Below are 21121 nucleotides of genomic sequence, written 5' to 3'. Positions count from 1 at the left end.
GTATTCGTCTAGTTAGGCAAATAATTGGACTGTGACCGGCGGTGGGGAATGGAGGATCGTAGAGGACGGCGTGGGACATGACAGCTGCAGGGGGCCGGTAGAAGCCCCAGGCAAGTGTCCGTTTTTGTTTTTAGAAGTAACCACAGAACCCCTTTAAAGTATTTGAGGCAGATGATTTGCAGGACAGCTAGGCAACTGGTATTCTTTAAAAGGCAATAAATATGTTGGCCTCCTTATCCCACTTAGCTCAGGTGTCATTTAAAGCTCTGTACACACGCTGAAAAAAAAAAAGCAATCTTCTGTGGTTCGTGACAAATGAACGACGTCGGAGCATGGTTGAATGCGGATCGGACCATTAGCGGAAGCATGAAAATGAGGACCCAGAAGTGTAAAGTTTGCGTCATGTGAGTAGTATAAATGGAGTTATAGTTATTTATTATACAGTAGGAACGGCAAACCCCAACTATCGTCCCAACCGATCTGCCAGGACTGATTAGTCTACATGGACAATAATTACTGTCTTTTACCTTTGTTGGGACAACCTTTTTTTTTTTTTTTTTTTTTTTTTTTTTTTTTACACAATTCTTGGCCAACCAATCATCTATTGTTGATTTTGGTTGACAGCAGTCGAGCATATGTGTATTGTGCATGTGTTTAGTTGAGTTGTCTGTCCAGGCCACTGGTGACTTCTGAGATTTCAGTAGCACCCCAAAATACAGTTGCAAATAGGAACACTTTGGTTATATTTGTGAAGCTATTTGCATCAAATGTACTTTAAAAATGTGCACAAAATTCCACATTTTACCCTCTTTACTACTGTATATATTTATACCAAAATCCACGCTGGATAGTTAGCAGCCGTCAAGCATTGAGCAGTTTTCTCCATCTTTGTTAAAGTGTACCTGAAATGAAATAAGTCTCAGGTTTTATACGTACCTGGGGCTTCCTCCAGCCCCTTTGAGGCTACTCTGTCCCTCTTTGTCTCCTTGGGGCGGTCCTGTCCCCCGCTGGATGGCTTGGTACTCTGGTCAAGTTGTGCTTCATCACGCATTTGCGCTCCAGTCATGCTCACTTGGCCGGGAGAAGCACAACGTGGGAGGAGCGCGCACGGCAGGGCCCTGCATGCATGGCAAAGCACGACTTGGCCAGAGTACTGGGCTGTCCAGCGGGGACAGAAGTGTCCCAGAGAGACAGCAAAGGACCCAGTGACCTCAAGGGGGCTGGAGGAAGCCCCAGGTAAGTATGGAACCTGAGACTTCTGTCGCCTCAGGTTCCCTTTAAAGTGGCCCTGAACTCTTTCACAGGACAGAAAGAAAACATAGAGAAATGCACCCTGTATGTATTTAGAGAGTTTAGCCTAATTCTAAGAGAGTTTGTCTAATTCCTCCTCATCTGTGACTAAACACAAGTTGTAGTTTGGTCTCTCAGCTGTGTCATCTGGCTGCATCGCACAACAGCTTACTTGTAAACACATGGTGTTACCTTTTTGTCTGCTTCCATGAAAGCAGGAAGTAGACACACTGCAGATTTATTGCACAATTTGTATCAGCTGTAACAAAGAAATGTTTTTCTTTAAAAGTAATAATGCTGTTGCTTATCTTTTAGAGCAGAGAGGAAGTGAGTTCAGGTCCGCTTTAAAACTGGGATCTGCAAATGGATTGAATGCTGCTTGCTTTGTTATGTTGCTGATCTCAACCAGCAAAATGACTGTAAATATGTATAAATAGTCTGGCTTGTTTTTGCAATGACCTGTAGTGGACAGAGATGCAAAAAATATTCGCATTGTCAACTGTCTTCTCAGATGAGGTCTGTACATGCAATCAGATGAGATAAAGCTTAGAGGCAGAGTGTTCCTCTTATTTGCATATTAAAATATTATGGCAGGGCTAGTTGGGGTCAGATAGCATAACTGAGGCCTTGTGTACAGCAGTTTTTTGGACAGGATATAATTAATACAATAGCTTTTAACACCGTATTTGATTTAAACCACACTATACAGAAAGTTTCATTTACACTTTTCTGTGTTTGGAGAGGCACTTTAAATTATCCATTCTTCAGTCCAATCACTTTTAAAACACAATTTTCATTGCCAGCTGCCAAGGATCTAACGAAGTTCTGTAAGTTGGAATTCTGCCAGAAAACTATTTTTTTTTCTTTTCTCAGCCATCTGCTATAGCAGATTACTGATTAGGTTGCGGAGCAGTTTGATGTAAAAAAGTTTCATTACACTTTAAATATGTAGTTTCAATTTAAATGGAACCTAAACTGAGAAGGATATGAATGCTTCCTTTTAAACAATACCAGTTGCCTGGCAGTCCTGCTGATCTCTTTGGCTGCAGTAGTGGTTGAATCACAGACCTGAAACAAGCATGCAGCTAATCCAGTCTGACTTCAGTCAGAGCACCTGATCTGCATGCTTGTTGAGGGGCTGTGGCTGAAAGTATTAGAGACACAGGATCAGCAGGAGAGTCAGGCAACTGGTATTATTTTAAAAGGGAAAATCCAAATGCTTCTCAGTTTAGGTTCCCTTTAAAGTGTTAGTGTACTTTATACTATATGTAGTTAAATGTCTTAAAATGAGGCTGTGATGAAAAATGCTATATACGGTACTTGCATTGGTTATCTTTCAACTGTTTAACTACCTAAACACCACATAATGCCAAAGGGCGCGAATGTGGTGGCAGCCCCAGGACCGCCTAACGCCAATTGGTGTCAAGTCCTGGGGCGGGGGTTTGCAGGAGATCGCGCATCTCTGCTCTGACAACGGAGCGCCGCTCCGCCATCAGTCTCCCAACAGCTATCGCCGCTAGGAGACTGTTAGACCGCGAAACTGCCATCTATTTACTGTGTACAGCGCTGCGATCCACGGCAGCGGTGTACTGGGGACAGCCATGTGACACAGCTGTCCCCCTGCAGGAGACTGGAGCGATCTGCTGTCATAGGCTGGCAGGCGGAGGGAGGGATAGGAAAATAATAAAAAAAAAAATAGGTCTATTTATTTAAAAGAAACCCAATATGTATTTGTAAAAAATAAATGAACAATCCTGGGAGCGATCAGAGCCCACCAAGAGAATCACTTGTGTGCTGAGTTGTGTGGCCCTGCGGTCCTCAAGTGGATAAAGATCCTGACATGTTGCTTCTGTTTACAGTACTTGGTGGCTTCTGACCAGCCCATACTCAGTGTTGGGTTAGTGTTGATAGAACCATCACAGGCATGGTAATAAGTGCAGATGTCCAATTTACAAATACGGTAGAGAGGGCAGAGAAGGATCTCTTTAGAAGTAGAATCATTGTTTTAGAATTACAAGGATCTGCACACAGTGGGCCTGACTCATCAAGCTTCGCTACTTAGCAGCACCGCTTAAAGAGAAACGCCGCCCAAGAATTGAACTTTATCCCAATAAGTAGCTGATACCCCCTTTTTACATGAGAAATCTATTCCTTCTCACAAACAGACCATCAGGGGGCGCTGTGTGGCTGATATTGTGGTGAAACCCCTCCCACAAGAAACAAGAAAAGTACGTACTCTTGGCAGTTTCCTGTCTGTAAACCTTGCTGCTTTGTGGGAACTTGCTGCATTGTGGGAAGCCATTTCCCACATAAAATTGTTTTACTGTGGGCAGGTGATGTAGCTGCTGCATGCTTTTTTGGCAATTGGAAGCAGCCATTGCTTCCAATTGCCAAAAAAGCATGCAGCAGCTACATCACCTGCCCACAGTAAAAATGTCACCATGTAATAAATGTCAGAATGTAAATCAGGGATTTAAAAGATTTTACAATGGGCAAACACTGACTAAATCATTTATACTTAATTATTGTAAAAATGAAGCACTTTTTTATTACATTATTTTCACAGGAGTTCCTCTTTAATGTGAACGAGCGCCCACATTCCCTACCATACATAAGAGCACTCTCTGCTATGTAAGGAGTGTGCCTTCCCTTAGTTACGCATATTGCTTACATAGCAACGCAGGTAACTTAAACTGTGAAGTATCGTTACCGCGATACTTCACTCGTGGCCGCTACTATGTTGATTTACATTTCGGCAACGATACTTCACAGGACCGCCCGCATTTAAGGTTACGCGTGTTGCTATGTAAGCAATGCACGTAACTAAGGGAAGGCACATTCCTTATATAGCAGCGAGCGCTACTATGTAAGGCAGGCAAAGCGGGCACTCATTCACATTTAAAGGGGAACTGAAGAGAGAGGTATATGGAGGCTGTCATGTTTATTTCCTTTTAGACAATACCAGTTGCCTGGCAGCCCTGCTGATCCTCTGCCTCTAATACTATTAGCCATAGCCCCTGAACAAGCATGCAGCAGATCAGGTGTTTCAGTGGTTCAGACTTATAAGTCTGATCTGACAAGATTAGCTGCATGCTTGTTTCTGGTGTTATTCAGATACTACTGCAGAGAAATAGACCAGCGGGGCTGCCAGGCAACTGGTATTGATTAAAAGGAAATAAACATGACAGCCTCCATATACCTCTCTCTTCAGTTCCCCTTTAAGCTGCGCTGCTTTAGCATGCTTGATGAATCAGGACCATTGCACCTTATTTTCAGTATTGACACAGAACATTTCCAACTTGTATGATTTCTTCTCTAGGGCAACTTGTTGTTGTGCTGGATCCCATCCATGTGCCGCCCTCTTGTTCCCTCCCTAGCATGTTCCCTTTTCCATTTGCTGCATCACAACCTTTTCCCATATGCAGCAGTAGCCCCCTCCCGTGTGCAGAAACAGCCCCTATTTACTTTGCATACAACCTGTTTCATGTTCAGCAGCTCCATTCCAGCAAATCCACTCCAGCTTTTACAATGCAGGTAAATGTGATAAGCCAGAATTGTAAAAGGAGGATAAAGTCAATAATGCAAGTACATGGCATTAATAATTATTATTAATTTATATAGTGTCATCATCTTCCATGGCATTGTACAGAGTAAAAATACAAGCATGTATACATAAAAATACAGACATTGGTACATAATACAGAAATGGTAGACAATATAATAAATTATAGGAACAGTTGTAAGTTGCTGTACATCTTTCCTACTCCCCATACAAGACATTCTTAAGGGGCCCATACACTTAACGATTTTACCGCCGATATACAGCCGTTTCGATCACAGTGACCGAAATGGCTGTGAAATCGCAGCGCACACCGCTGACGAAACGATGGATTTCCGTCCGAAATCCATCGTTCCCGTCGATTCATCCGTGCGGAAGATTTTTTTCGAGCGCCGGCGGGTCGGGAGTGCTTCGATAGCGGTGTTCGAATGCCCGACGACCAACGCAATACAGCGGCAATACATTACCTGTTCTGCCGGCGCAAGTCCCGCTGTCACCGCTGGTCTGGTCTTCGGCATGCTTCACTTCTTCCTGCCCGGCAGGAAGTTTAAACAGTAGAGCGCCCTCTACTGTTTAAACTTCCTGCTGGGCAGGAAGAAGTGAAGCATGCCGGAGACCAGACCAGACCAGTGCGGAGACGGAGCAGCGGTGTCCAGGGGACTCGCGCCGGCGGAGCAGGTAATGTATGCGGGGCGGGGAGCGGCGGCAGCACCACCACCACCACAGATTGTGAACAGTTTCAGGCTGAAATCGATTCACAATCTGTTTGCAGTTAAGGTGGCCATACGATCCCTCTCTGATCATATTCGATCAAAGAGGGATCTATCTGTTGGTCGAATCTGATGGCAAATCGACCGGTGTATGGCCACCTTAAGAGAACCTTGGCCTTGTGAGCTTGCAATCTAACGGCCGATTTTAAAACATTTTGTAAATTTAGGTAAATGTTCACCAAGACTTCAAAGAGTAATCCTTTTTGTTTATAATGCTGCCAATTTTAGCTTTGCATTGTTTTGTGCTGCTCTCTGAGGGCCGTGCCCAGGTTTTGCTTTGTTGCATCTTCAAAGGACAGTAATCTGATGGTGACATTTACAGAAAGGGACTGACCTATGGGTGTTGCATCATTCTTTGTCTCTTATCTCACTGCAGCAGCCCCACTCATTACTGACAGCCTTATGATTCCAAAATTAACAGCGCTTTATCCATACACCGTTGTATTTAGGCTGGATTCAAAAACATTCACAATTCTCTCAAGGTGCAGCTTTATTGAAAGGTGAAAGCTTGGTTTACGAAAGCCTATAACAGTGATCACTGGCAAGCCTGACTTCTGTCTTATAGGATAAGAGTACATACAGTTGTCCAATTATCCAAATATTGTTCAGGTGGGAATGGGTTAAAAGAGAGATTGAAAGGTTTTGGAGGAAAAATATTTTTTACGTATTGCCGTGATTTCAGCAAACTTTATTACAGTTTCCAACGTGTGTCTGTGGTGGACAGAGACATATGATTGGTTGTTGCGTAAAGCAGGTTAGGTGAATCAAACCGATACTTGGTTGCATCTGCACAAGAAGATCTCCGGCTGAGTGACAATGGATATGTAAGTTCATGCAAGATTATTGTAAATTTGTATGCAATATTATGCAGTTTGAAAATGGACCAATCAAGTCCTACCAAGGTTTAAATTGATTGGTCCATTTTCAAGCTGCTTCCAGTTGAATAAAAAATTATGAGGTACAGTCTAACCAACAAGCTCACGGTGAACCAAACCTCATTGGAGTGTGTAAGGTGCTACAGTGGTCCTAAAAGCCCCTTACTAAAATGCTATGGAAAACAAGTTTGCCTTCTTAAAACAGAAAGAATTGGGATAATTCAGGTTGGAGTGAGCTTGAGATGTCTCCCAGAGCAACACTGCTGAATATACAGTGGTGTGAAAAACTATTTGCCCCCTTCCTGATTTCTTATTCTTTTGCATGTTTGTCACACTTAAATGTTTCTGTTCATTAAAAAACCGTTAACTATTAGTCAAAGATAACATAATTGAACACAAAATGCAGTTTTAAATGATGGTTTTTATTATTTAGTGAGAAAAAAACCTCAAAACCTACATGGCCCTGTGTGAAAAAGAAATTGCCCCCTGAACCTAATAACTGGTTGGGCCACCCTTAGCAGCAATAACTGCAATCAAGCATTTGCGATAACTTGCAACGAGTCTTTTACAGCGCTCTGGAGGAATTTTGCCCCACTCATCTGTGCAGAATTGTTGTAATTCAGCTTTATTTGAGGGTTTTCTAGCATGAACCGCCTTTTTAAGGTCATGCCACAACATCTAAATAGGATTCAGGTCAGGACTTTGACTAGGCCTCTCTAAAGTCTTCATTTTGCTTTTCTTCAGCCATTCAGAGGTGAATTTGCTGGTGTGTTTTGGGTCATTGTCCTGCTGCAGCACCCAAGATCGCTTCAGCTTGAGTTGCCGAACAGATGGCCGGACATTCTCCTTCAGGATTTTTTGGCAGACAGTAGAATTCATGGTTCCATCTATCACAGCATGCCTTCCAGGTCCTGAAGCAGCAAAACAACCCCAGACCATCACACTACCACCACCATATTTTACTGTTGGTATGATGTTCTTCTGCTGAAATGCTGTGTTACTTCTACGCCAGATGTAACGGGACACGCACCTTCCAAAAAGTATAACTTTTGTCTCGTCGGTCCACAAGGTATTTTCCCAAAAGTCTTGGCAATCATTGAGATGTTTTTTTAGCAAAATTGAGACAAGCCTTAATGTTCTTTTTGCTTAAAAGTGGTTTGCGCCTTGGATATCTTCCATGCAGGCCGTTTTTGCCCAGTCTCTTTCTTATGGTGGAGTCGTGAACACTGACCTTAATTGAGGCAAGTGAGGCCTGCAGTTCTTTAGATGTTGTCCTGGGGTCTTTTGTGGCCTCTCCGATGAGTTTTCTCTGCGCTCTTGGGGTAATTTTGGTCGGCCGGCCACTCCTGGGAAGGTTCATCACTGTTCCATGTGTTTGCCATTTGTGGATAATGGCTCTCACTGTGGTTCGCTGGAGTCCCAAAGCTTTAGAAATGGCTTTATAACCTTTACCAGACTGATAGATTTCAATTACAGTACTTTTGTTCTCATTTGTTCCTGAATTTCTTGGATCTTGGCATGATGTCTAGCTTTTGAGGTGCTTTTGGTCTACTTCTCTGTGTCAGATAGCTCCTATTTAAGTGATTTCTTGATTGAAACAGGTGTGGCAGTAATCAGGCCTGGGGGTGACTACAAAAATTGAACTCAGGTGTAATAAACCAACTTTAAGTTATTTTTTAACAAGGGGGGGGCAATCACTTTTTCACACAGGGCCATGTAGATTTGGAGTTTTTTTTTCTCACTAAATAATAAAACCATCATTTAAAACTGCATTTTGTGTTCAATTAGGTTATCTTTGACTAATAGTTAACGGTTTTTGATGAGCAGAAACATTTAAGTGTGACAAACATGCAAAAGAATAAGAAATCAGGAAGGGGGCAAATAGTTTTTCACACCACTGTATGCAAATTAACCATTGTTTCCCTTAGAAGCTAAACACACCTCCAGATCCGCTGGAATTCAATGATGTGTTAGCGTGTTAATTTGTACAGAGCCATAATAAACCAACATAAAAAATTACATAATCCTGCATGAACTTGGAAATATTTACATCTCCTTGATCATCCCTATAGTGGAATACGGAGGCTGCCATCTTCTTTGCCTCATAAACAATGTCAGTTGTCTGACTTTTATGCTGATGCTCTGCCTCCAATACTATAAGTCACTGGCCCAGAATGAGCATGCAGGTCAGATGCTGTGACTCTGGTGGGACTCCACTGATTGCATTCTTGATGCAGGTGTATGACTCAAACACAACTAAAGCCTAAAGCTCAGCATGCCAGCCAGGTAAGTGGCATTGCTTAAAATGGAATAAAGATCCTCAGTATTTCTCTCACATCGGGTTCCAATTAACAAACTGTCTGAAGGTAGACTGACCTATAGTTAGCCATATGTTGATCTCAAACTATTTATCTAATAAACTATAACAGTGCTTTCCAACAGGTGGTATATAACTGCACTTATTGTAATAGAGCTGTGGCCATTTCACTTTTAATGAGGCAAATTGCAACCTCACAAATTTCTTGGGTTGCCTACCTTCAAGTACCAGGCTACAATACATATACACTACATGATCTATACATAGACATGTGACTATGGTTGGAATTAGATTGTGATCTCCTCTGAGGAACAGTTAAGTGACAAGACAGTATACTCTGTACAGCGCTGCGGAAGATGTCAGCGCTATATATATATACTAAATAATAATAATAATAATGATTTACATTGTTAAATTGATCACAGTTGGCGACATCTTTACTGCTGGCAAGGTGGATTACTGTGGAATGTTTGCTTGTTGAGTGTTCCGAAGTGAGCAGAAACAGCACCTGGTCTCCCAGAATGCTGTAGGGCAGAAGACTGAATATCCTAGGCTAAACATCACATAGAGGACAGGGTTGCATACCATTATACAATTTATAGATATGGGAAATGTTTCTGATGGTGAAACCAAGCTAAATCATGTAACATTGGGTATCCTAAATCATGTATTACATCTTACTTTTATGTTATTGTGGTGCCTCTCTTTGTGTTATTGTGTGATCTCTCCTCCTTACATTTTCTTCACACTGTTGACTTAGGACAAAACCAACTACAGTCTTATAAGTAGGTCTACAAAATTAATTATGAAGTCTGTTTCAAAGAATGGGACAGTCAGTGTGGCATAGGCTGAGTTGAGGCAAAGGTTGTAAAATAGAAACTGATTATGTTAAAACGGAATATAACCCTGCATTTCAACTTTGCTCTAAAACATTTTTTACAGCATATTATATGCAACCAGCATTTTTTTTACTAGACCAGCATTGGAAGGGTTAAACACAGAGGTTTAAAGAGGAGCTGTTAGGTATAAGGCCTCAGAGAAAATAAACACATATATCAGTAGCTAAAGATTGGCTGTACTTACATTACATATGCATTTCACTGTCCACGTTTGTACTTCACAGAATTTTTATATAGTATTTGCAGAGAATGATGCTCCTGACAGCTCATGGCAGGTTCCATGTTTGTCTGTCTCCTATGAAGCAAATTGTGATGTCATATCCTCCCTGCTTCCTGATGATTCCACTCACAAAAAAGCTCGTAATGAATAACACTACTGTGCAGTGAATATTAATTAGCCATGTGGCTAGGAACAATAGCGGACTCCTGCAGTGTACTCTGCCCTGAGATTTATCAGTGCTGTGAGCAGCCCAACATTACATGCTGTTGTAACTTGAGCCTGTAACTTCTCACTAGCAGCCGAGGGGAGGGCCCCAGAATTCTTTGCTGTATGGTACGCGGCCTCTCGTCCTTTTTAAGGGCTTGGGAATACAGAGCCTTGCTGTCAGCACACATCAAAAGTAAGAGAGATTTTTAACTTCAGTATTGCCTTTTTGGCATCCTTCTAAACTGTTTACCACAGGAGAATAGAGGTTTAAATTAGCTTTTGCAGCCTGACAGTTACTCTTTAAAGTTCTGTGGAGAGATATGCAGAAGTTCAGATAGATACATTTTACTAAATAGAATGTAACAAGTGATAAATGTTACACACTCTTTGGCTGTCCTCCAGCTCCTTCTCAGTCAGAGAGGAGAGTGAGTCACATGCCACACTTAAATACATTTATGTAAACAAAATGTATCTATGTAAGCTTCGGATGCATCTGCATATCTCTCCAGGAACTTTAAAGCTCTGTGTAACCCTTCCAATGCTGGTCTAGTTAAAAAAAAATGCTGGTTGTATATAATATACTGTAAATAATGTTTTAGAGCAAAGTTGAAATGCAGGGTTATATTCCGCTTTAACTGATTGCGACATGGCGTGGCTCTGACCCCTTAAAGGATACATGAGCTGGGGAGGTTAAAAAAATCTGATTTGCTTATCTGGGGCTTCCTCCAGACCCTACTAGAAGCCTATGTCACCCTCCCCGCAACTCTGTTCACATCCAGTCTCCTGTGGTCCCCTTTGTAGCAGCTGTCGACCCAGTAGTACGGTAGCACGAGCAGCTTACACGGGCATGCACAGAGGCAAAGGGGACCACTAGAGATGTGGGTGGAGCTTCAGCGAGGGACACATAGGCTTCTAGGGGCTGGAGAAAGCCCCAGATAAGTTAATGAGCCCCCCCCCCCCCCCTTCCAGCTCATGTATCCTTTTAAGGGCCAGATGTAAGACCAATGTACCAATGGGGCACCTCTTAGTTTAATAGCAATCAGTGTGTGTGTGTGTGTGTGGGGGGGGGGCACACCTTGGTGTCTCAGCCTTGTGTGCTGGAGGACATTGTCCCGGCTCTGCTGCTGCTCTCTCTCTCTTTCTCTCTCTGTGTGTATATATGTGGATATATGTGTGTGTATATGTATGTGTATGTATGTATATGTATGTATGTATATGTATGTATGTATATATGTATGTATGTGTATATATATATATATATATATATATATATATATATATATATATATACATACATACATACACACACACACTATATGTACTTCAAGTACATATATGGGTGCGTAAAAAACACCTAGGTTCCTCTTGGCTTATTCTTTAAATATGCTCTGTTCTTTGCGTTATTCTTCCTGTAAACAGACAACCTTCCGCTTCAGAATAAATAAGGCCTACCCGGTCTACTGATACTGGCGTATGCAGTGGGAACATGCGTCACAGAATGCACTGAACCTCGCTTTTCCGTCCAGCTAAACGACTAACGAAAATGATGTAATTACTAATTAGCTGCTTTGAGCGTACATGTGATATGGCCACTAATGAGCCCATCTTGGATAAAGTCCATTATTTTGTGAAATTGGACTACCCAGACACCTTAATGCCTTCCTTTCATCAGTTACGGTTGAAGAGTCTTTCGCAATAATAGCTGAAGTACCGAAGACGGAGTACACTGCTGCTCCTCGTATTGAATACATTGCAATTAGTTTCCCCGCAGAATGCTGGCTCCCGAAATCACACAATGGAGCCGTCTCTCGGCCTATTCAGCCTGCGTTCTTCCTACTTCTGACTTTTCAGGAGCCTTATCTCATCTGTACAAGGGTCCTCGAGATGATTACGGTGCTATGGGGCCTGTTTGCTATATGTACTTTTGTTAGGATGGATCATTATCCTTAGAATTACTCATCTTTTGTGTTGGCAAGAACACCAGAATGGGTAATGGAGGGCGAAGGCCATCGGTAGACAAAAACTAACGTTTTTTTAAAATGCAGCTTTCTCTTTGAGTACTTTACCTTTGATGTATGCAATTTAAAGGAATACTATAGATTCACATATTTTTTTCAATTGACACAGGAATTATTTGGGAAGTGCTGCTAAGTACTGGTGTATACATTTTAGTAGCAACCTCTTTGTTTACTGTTATCAAAATACTTTCAAACTTTACGGACGCCAAAACTGACGGAAGATTGAGCCATGAGGAGAGGGGAAATTCCCCTCACACTTGATCAGTTAACTCTATGGGCCTGATTCACAAAGCGGTGATAACCCAGTTATCACGCCCAAAAGACTTTAGGCGTGATAACCTTTGCACCGCTGAGTTAGCACCGATTTGTGCTGGTGATTGCGCGCAATTCCGCGCGCAGTGCCTATAGGGTTTAATGGGCGCATCGCGCTGCTGGTTTGTGCATGGGAATTTTGCGTGACTTTCTTCTCATCATGCCTAAACTGAGTTTAGGCGTGATAAAGGGTTTTCACTGGCGTGCAAACAGTTTGCACTGCTTTGTGAATCAGGCACCTATGTGTAACTGTGTGTGACAGAGAGAACAGCTGCAGCTGTTGTGTCCTGTGTTTCTGACTGAAGTGTCTGAAGAGAGCAGAGGAAATGTAACTAATTGTCACAGCTTTTCATATTGTTTTTGCTTTCAAAGTTTGATATGTTTGATATTTGCTTTCTGTAGTCTGATATGCAACTCTGGCTGTGCATTGAAGCAGACACCCCTTCTGCAATTGATTTGTCCCAATATAGCTAAATTCTACCCTCAATAAATTACAGCTTTTGCCTCTGATATTTAACATGAAAAGTAGGAAAATGTTTACACAGCTACTTAGACATTATTTGCACACTGTCATTTTAGAACACTTGGGTATTGATAGTATTTCTTTAAGGACAATACTGGTTTCTGACACACAACATGAAATCCTCTCAGCATCCTATGGAAATTTTTTTTTTTTTTTTTATATACAAATTGGTGACTACATAGTGTGAATCCACATTAAAATTTTGACTTTTTGGCATCCTTGTAGTCATTCATGTAATAATAAAATTCTTAGTGTACTTTGCATCTAAAAATGCTCAGGAAAGCCACTTTTCCTCTCAGGGATCCTTCTCTTTATTTGTTCTCTTCAGCCTGAGAAGATTCTAATGGCTATTATTTCTTTTCATATGGTGACTGACCTGATAGTGTGTGACATATAGGCTAGTGTAGGGGCAATGGAGCTTCTCGTCTGTCCAACCGCACTTCCTCCCATCTCTTTTCTCCACTGCCCATGCTTCTACCTGTCTCTTTACTCCCAGAGAGCTTTGTATCCCTGTCAGTAGAAGCCAAACACTAGGAGCACCGTGGCACATACCTTACGTGACCCCTAGAGGCCTCTAGTATTTGGCTTCTTTACCTGTCATGTGACATACAGCTCCCCAGAAGTGAAGAGACAGGAAGAAGCCTGTGCGGCGGAGAGAAGGCATAGGAGGACGCATCGGTGGACAGGTGAGAGAAGTTCCACTGCCCCTACACTAGATAGAGGAGTATTGTGGCATCAGACTGTTGATAGAGGAAAGGACACCTATGATATTTTTAGTTTTTTTCACCACTCGACACCAATATTAAATAGAGGGGACAATGACATGTAGGAGACTTAAGTTGTAATAAGGGGGGCACAGCAGCCGTATCTGTTAGTAATAAGGGGGACACACTAATAATGAATAAGTAAGGAATCAGGCTATGTTGGAATAGGCATTTGTCATTTGGGGGACTCTTAATTGCTGCTTTAGTCATCTGTGGTTCTCATGATTGCAAAATATGATATTTGAGGTCCTCATGATTGCTGTAGATGTCATTGGAGGCCTCATAATTGCTGCATTTATCTGGTGGCCTCATGAGTGTTGCACTTGTTTTGTGGGGGCCTCACAATTACAGCAATTGTCATTGGGGGGTCTCCTGATTGCTGCATACAGTATGTCATCTGGGGTGTCTGACTTGGTTCTATCAGGAGACCATCTCCAATCATAACGGCAAAGATTCATGTCAAAGAAACAGATTTTAGTTTTCTTTGAAAATCTGCCTCTTCGAGCATATGAAGTCTCACTAATGCTTAATGAGGCTGCCTAACCCATTGATGCCACAGTGCATAGGAGGAGAAGGAAGGGACGTTGCACATCTTTTCAAGAAAACAAAATCAAAAACTGAATTGTTAGGAGTAGGCCTGAAAGATAAATAGAAATTTAAATCGAAATCGCGATCTCCAAGATCACAATTTCAGAATTGTTAAAGTGGTGAATATCACAATCCTGTCATTTACACATGAGGAAGTTTGAAGAAGCGCCTTCAAACTTTCCCAAAGTCCCGGTGCATGCGGCCCGCAGCGTTGGACATACCTTCCCTCCTCTATCGCCCTCTGCCGGCTCTTGTGCATGGCAAAACTCTGGGTTCCTGTATGTCACATGACATACAGGAAGTATTCTGTGCATTAGAGCCTGCAGGAGGTGAAGTGGATAGACAGGCATCGATGGACTTGTGCTGGAAGCTATGTTCAGAACTGATGCAGCTTGGGAGACAGAGGAGGCAGAGAGACACAGAGTGGGCACAGAGAGAGACAGAGGGGGCACAGAGACACAAGGGCGGCAAGAGAGACCCAGAGGAGGCATGAAGAGGAAAAGGGGAACAAGGAAAGACAGCTTGATTTGAAGGAAATCGTGAATTGAATCGAAATCGCAATTTCGGACAGAAATCGCTCAATTCACTTTTTTCCTAAAATCGTTCAGGCCTAGTCAGGAGTCCTGATAGGAACTGTAAAGAATGTTCAGAGATGGTTTGCAACTCCTTCTATAGTTAACCTGACTGAGAGCAAAAGAAACGTGACCATGACTGCAAACATTATTTCAATTCAAAAGAATCTTTTAAACAAAATATGAAGCATAAATATAATACTTAACGGTCACTAATTTACTTAAACCTTTCAAATTATTATATCAGTATACAATCGCCACAAAGAAAAAAAAATGGATTGTATTTATTTGAAATTGTCATACGCCTGTCAAAGTGTATTTTCTTCTAAGTTCTGGATGCATTTGAGAAGAGTGAGAACTTGTCTTGGGCTGTTACTGCTGTGAGAGCCATTTAGGGACATTTCCTCCCACTTCTTTTGAAGTGGGAAGATCTCCCCAGTGGGACCCTACAGCAATTTCAAAAAGACAGGTTCTAACCATTCTTCTCTTTAATAAAAAAAAATAAGTGAGTCATTGTTGCAGAAATTTCCTTGCACTTTCTATCACCCGTGACTCCTGCCACCTGGCTGGATTTTTTTTATTAAGGCCCAACTAAACCCAAAATTGAACTAGATAAAATTGTGAAATGTACTTGAATTTTCTTTTCTTACCAATGCATGTGAGGAACTAAACTTTAAAAGTTCAGAATTCCATTTGGTTCTCCCAACCAGTCCATACAGACTTAAAGGAAATCTAAAGTCAAATAAAAAAATGAGTTTAATTTACCTGGGGCTTCTTGCAACTCCCTGCAGTCATCCTGTGCCCATGATGTCTGCCTGAGTCTCTCCGGCCAACACCGGTGAGCCCCACAATGCTGGCCGGCCGCGCACCTCCTCACCTCAAATAGTTACTGCGTAGGTGCAGAGCACTCCTGGCTGTGGGAGCACGATCAGGGTTTGCGCAACTTATGGGCCGTGGTTGAGCAGTAGCTGGCGGCAGCTGGCCAACTTTGTAGAGGTCACCGATGCTTGCCGGAGGCAGTCAGACCGACGTCATTGACACAGAATGACTGCAGGGGGTTGCCAGAAGCCCCAGCTAAGTTAAACTCCTTTTTTATTTGACTTAAGTTTCCCTTTAAAAGACCACTATCGGGAAAACTGTAAAATATTCATATACAGAAGGTGTATGCTTGTCCCAGAGTAAAATGCACTGTACATGTTTATTTCCCTGTCACTTAGAGTAACTATTATTAATCTGAAGCTACGACCGGTTTTGGATTAGTTCAACTGCACTTGAATTCTCAGGAATGCACTCCGTGGAAAGCAGTGGCACAATACTACTGCCAGAATAATGTTCTGCGAACAGGCAGGCAGCCAGCCCGGCATCTTATTATAGGTCAGTGATGGCTAACCTCTCAGAGGCCGAGTGCCCAAACTGCGACCTAACCTCGACTTATTTATCTCCGAGTGCCAATGAGGGGGGTGCCGAAAAATGGGCGTGGCCATGATATTGTATAGGCGGAGCTAACTTAATGATGTAACAGCGAGGCAAAAGAAAGCAGTGTTTCTGGCATGATGTGGTGAAACGAGGATTCGCATCATGGGTGTGCAGAAACTGTGTGATGCTATTTATTAGTATACCCGCCATAACCCCAAAGCAGCAAATATAGCCAACTATGACCATTAAGGGCTCATTCACACTATGTGCTGCGCTGTCAGTTTTGACATAACGCACATAATGTAAGATTCATATGGTAACCTGAAAGTCAATAGACTTCCATGTTACCATTCACACTACAGGTGTGCGTTCCCATGCGTTACGTTGTAACGCACAACGCATAAGTTTCCCCGATGGGTACAGCTGCCGACGTCCACGCTTTAGCGCATCACAATGTGCATTCCGTGCGATCACTGTGCGTTGGCAGCGCATGCATGAAATTGCATTCGTGCATACGTTCTGTAGTGTGAATGAGCCCTTAATAATAAATGCAGCAACAGTTACCCCAGACACCAGAAAATAAACGCAATGTGTGCAACATTTCAGCAGAAAATCATGCAATGTGGGCCACATTTCACCAGAAAACAGATGCAGTGGGCCACATTTCACCAGAAAACAGATGCAGTGGGCCACATTTCACCAGAAAATAGACGCAGTGGGCCACATTTCACCAGAAAATAGACGCAGTGGGCCACATTTCAAGAGAAAATAAATGCAGTGGGCCACATTTCACCAGAAAACAAACGCAGCGGGCCACATTTCACTAGAAAACAAACGCAGCGGTCAGCATTTCACCAGAAAACAAACGCAGCGGTCAGCATTTCACCAGAAAACAAACGCAGCGGGCAGCATTTCACCAGAAAACAAACGCAGCGGGCAGCATTTCACCAGAAAACAAACGCTGCGGGCAGCATTTCACCAGAAAACAAACGCAGCGGGCTGCATTTCACCAGAAAACATACGCAGTGGGCCACATTTCACCAGAAAACATACGCAGTGGGCAGCATTTCACTGTAAATAAACGCAGTGGGCCACAATTCACCAGAAAATAAACGCAGTGGGCCACAATTCACCAGAAAACATACGCAGTGGGCCACAATTCACCAGAAAACATACGCAGTGGGCAGCATTTCACTGTAAATAAACGCAGTGGGCCACAATTCACCAGAAAATAAATGCAGTGGGCCACAATTCACCAGAAAATAAACGCAGTTGGCCACAATTCACCAGAAAACATACGCAGTGGGCCACAATTCACCAGAAAACATAGAAGTGGGCAGCATTTCACTGTAAATAAACACAATGTGGGAAACATTTTAGCAGAAAACACAGTGGGCCGCATTTCACCTGCAAAAAAAAGTAATGTACTCACCTGACAAAAGTCTTCCCTCTCGGCTGGGCTCTGGCGTGCATCTTCCCCGGATCTTCTGCAGCTGAGTCTCCCACGCTGCCGCTGACAGGCAGAGTGCAGGACTATGGGAAGATGGCTTCCGCCGAAGCCCTGTACTGGAGACACAAATAGTCTCCAGTACAGGGCTTCGGGACGGCAGCCATCTTGCTGTAGCCCTGGTCTGCCTCCCGGGAGGCTGCGGGCTATGAACTGGCGCGGCGGCGTCTAGTAGACGCTGCGGCCAGTTCATAAGCAGCGGTGGCGTGCCAGCAAATTAGGCTACATGTGCCGGGCCCGGCACGCGTGCCATAGGTTCGCCACCGCTGTTATAGGTCCTTTCCAGAGAGTGTTTTTGAAAAAAAAATGAATGAAGCTTTGAGAATCTCCAATTAGGAGATGTACTAGTCCAAAACATGCTGTTAAGCTCAGAAGTTACAGATTAATAATAACAGTTGTAAATGGTAGACACATAGGAAAAAGGAATTTATAGTGCATTTGACTCTGGGAAAATGTACTTCTTACATGTATGTGTACATGTTCGTTTACATTTTCAAAGGTTTTTTTTTTTAGTGGTCTTAAGACCATTAATGTACTGTGTACATTCCTGTTTCCAGTAGATCATGGTTTTACAAATGCTCAACTTCCTAATTGACAAAACTGCTTCCTTGCATCAAGGGCACATTTTTTACCCTAATGCAGAGATGCTGGAAAATTTAGCCTGGCTTGTATAGTTCTTCATACTTTCGGTGTCATTTGGTCACTCCTAATTCACCTAAGCACTGGCTACTTTTAAAAGGAGAGTAAGAACGCTGCAGTGGAATTTGCAAAGCATTTTTGGCCCATGAAACAGGTATTCTGTCCACTGCTATGCTTTTGTACCTTGTTTATATTCACTTAGTAACCTTATTGCTATCAGAATTTTTCTTGTTTAATTTTCAACTTAGTTGGGCTTTAAATCCACGTTCAAACAGTTCAATTACAAAATAAGTGTCAAAGAACAATTTCTTTTATATTCCACACTTGACAAATCCACATCACCACTCTATATTCTAATGGCTACATAGTGCATGGTTGGAAAGGTCCCTGGCAGTGTTTGTCAACTCCGTGGTGAACAGTCACACATTCCTTGGCACAGACACTGGCAAAAGCCATAGACCAGGCACACCGTCAGACTAGAGGGCACAAGACTAACACAGACAATCCCAAGAGTGACTTTCTGTATAACCAGCAAATATATCCCAAGTGGCAAAGATCCAAAGTAGAAGAAGCCCAGTAGCCAAACAAGAATCCTCGGGACGTGGTTGCACAACTTGGAGAAAAGGTCATTGTCTATTTGGCCATGTGAACTTACAGAAACCGAGTCTATACTATGTTCCGCATAATAGTCTGATATGGTATTTTGGCTGGGTGTCCGTGTAGCGTCTCGTTGTACTTCCATTATTGTAATTACTAAGCAATTAGAGGAATCGTGAGAGGGGCTTGATGATGCTAAGTTCTTGGGGGTTAAGACCACCTCATTGCTGTCGGAATTGCATATAGTTCTTTCTGCAAGCTTGGCCAAGATGTTGGTGTCATCTGGGAGCCCCACAACCTCCTCTTCCTGTAGTTCGGTCTCGTTGCGGCAGAAGGGGCAGCTGATGCATGTCGCTCCCCCGCCAATGTTTAGTATCTTGGTCAGGCATCTTGCACAGACACGGTGAAGGCAGTGCAGGATTTTAGGCTTGCGACCGTGGGTGTTAAATTTTTGGTAACAGATTTTACATTCCAGTTCGTCCAAAGTCAGCGTTTCCTCAGTGCTCATCTTAACATAGAGTAGCTAAAAAAATAAGACAAGTGTTAGACCAGTCTCATCTGACATGTATATAGTGTGTACTTCTACAAAAAAACAAATCCTGTAGTAAACTTCTTGTTATCATAGTTCTTACACAAATTGACCCAGCTATGAAAATGATTAGTGCCTGTGTGTCATGGAGGAGCATACAGTATTGAAAGCCATTTTGTTAGCCGTTATAACGGGCAAGTCATATTTTTCAGGGTGTGATTATGCAGACTGGGAGGAAATAATGGGGCTGATTTATTAACACTACTGCGCTCAAATGGCATGGGTTAATACTGCGTGCAGTCCTGGCAGCATAGCGTTAAGTTATGCGCAATCCTTGTAAGTGGCATGTGGTGGGTGTGACCGCAATACTTTACTAGTTCACCCGCTACTACGTTAATTAACATAGTAGCGGCTGCACTAGTAAAGTCTCATGGTCGCACTACAAGCTCATCGCCTACCACCAAGGATCGTGCATAACTTTACAGCGCATTCTACACTGTCAGGACCATGTGTAACATTCTAGTATTGACCTGCGCAGCTTGAACGCGGTAATGTTAATAAATCAGCCTCAATAAGAGGAAAGGACCCTGCACAGAGGTATGTGAATCCAGCGAGAACATACCTATGTGCTTATCTTGGATAGCTCTGCCTCGGGTCAAGAATACTTTAACGCTGGCAGCTTGCCGAGCAGGTGGGAAGGTGGAAGTCTGATATGAACTGGATGTTGGGAGTACCTGCGAGGGCCGCCTACCTAAGATTAGACCTCAGTGATATATTGTGGTATCCAGTGGGAATAATTGAGGAGGTAAGGCTTCCAAATTGCCTCAAATTTTGGGAGGGTGGCATCTAGGATAGCTTTTATCTTATCGAAGCATAGGGCGGAACTCAAATTGGACATGTTTTTGCATTCTACGCATAAATCACATCTCTTTTTTTTGTTGCATCAGTAAAACCATGACGACCTCTAAAATCCATTTTTGGACTCTGTGTCAACAAATGCAAATAGATTCTGTATTCTGCAAAAGGCAGCGACCCCCATGAAGACATAATGGCAGCAGGGCAGTGGTAGTCTGTCACTTGCAATCCGCCAAGCTGTCACATTAATGACATGCCAGCCGCAGTGACATCCTGTGCTCTGCTGTGCAGTTTTGTACTCTGAATAATACATTGACTGCACATAGCAGAGTCAGGGGAGGCCTGGTAAAGTCTGTAGAATACTCTCACTTCCCATTCTCTGCCACTGACACAGTTGTGCCCATTTTGGCTGATGCACACAGACTGACCCAGTGGAGGAGATATATTTTTTTTAATTTTAGCATTTATGGTCTGTTTCACTATTTCGGAATATGCAGCATTTCCTCAAATCAGAGTTGCATGGGGAAATGCTGCCTATTATGTCAAAGGCTTGCAGTATGGTATTCCATTTTCTATATTTATTTTTTTTTGCATACATTATGAACAGCACGCAATCTTGTCCATCATTCCACATAACTACAGGCATGAAACAAAGCAATATTTG

At 42.7% G+C, this 21121-nt stretch overlaps 2 protein-coding genes across 7 annotated transcripts in view; one reads left to right on the top strand and one right to left on the bottom strand.

The window, feature by feature from the left end:
* The window catches only part of CEP89 (centrosomal protein 89), a 363467-nt gene that overhangs the window by 146703 nt on the left and 195643 nt on the right, over window positions 1-21121 (top strand). The gene's annotated exons all lie outside the window — the stretch shown is intronic.
* LOC137537683 (E3 ubiquitin-protein ligase RNF182-like) overlaps window positions 18186-21121 on the bottom strand; it is a 62105-nt gene continuing 59169 nt past the window's right edge. The window contains exon 2 of the mRNA XM_068259615.1: window positions 18186-19596. Coding sequence (XP_068115716.1) covers window positions 18877-19581 — 705 coding nt within the window. The 5' untranslated portion in view covers window positions 19582-19596 and the 3' untranslated portion in view covers window positions 18186-18876. The remainder of the gene's footprint in view (window positions 19597-21121) is intronic.

Source organism: Hyperolius riggenbachi, chromosome 11 (genome assembly GCF_040937935.1).
Source record: "Hyperolius riggenbachi isolate aHypRig1 chromosome 11, aHypRig1.pri, whole genome shotgun sequence".
In the NCBI taxonomy this organism is placed as follows: Eukaryota; Metazoa; Chordata; class Amphibia; order Anura; family Hyperoliidae; genus Hyperolius; species Hyperolius riggenbachi.
Note: the sequence above shows the minus strand (reverse complement) of the source record. Positions and strands in the feature narration are given on the sequence as shown.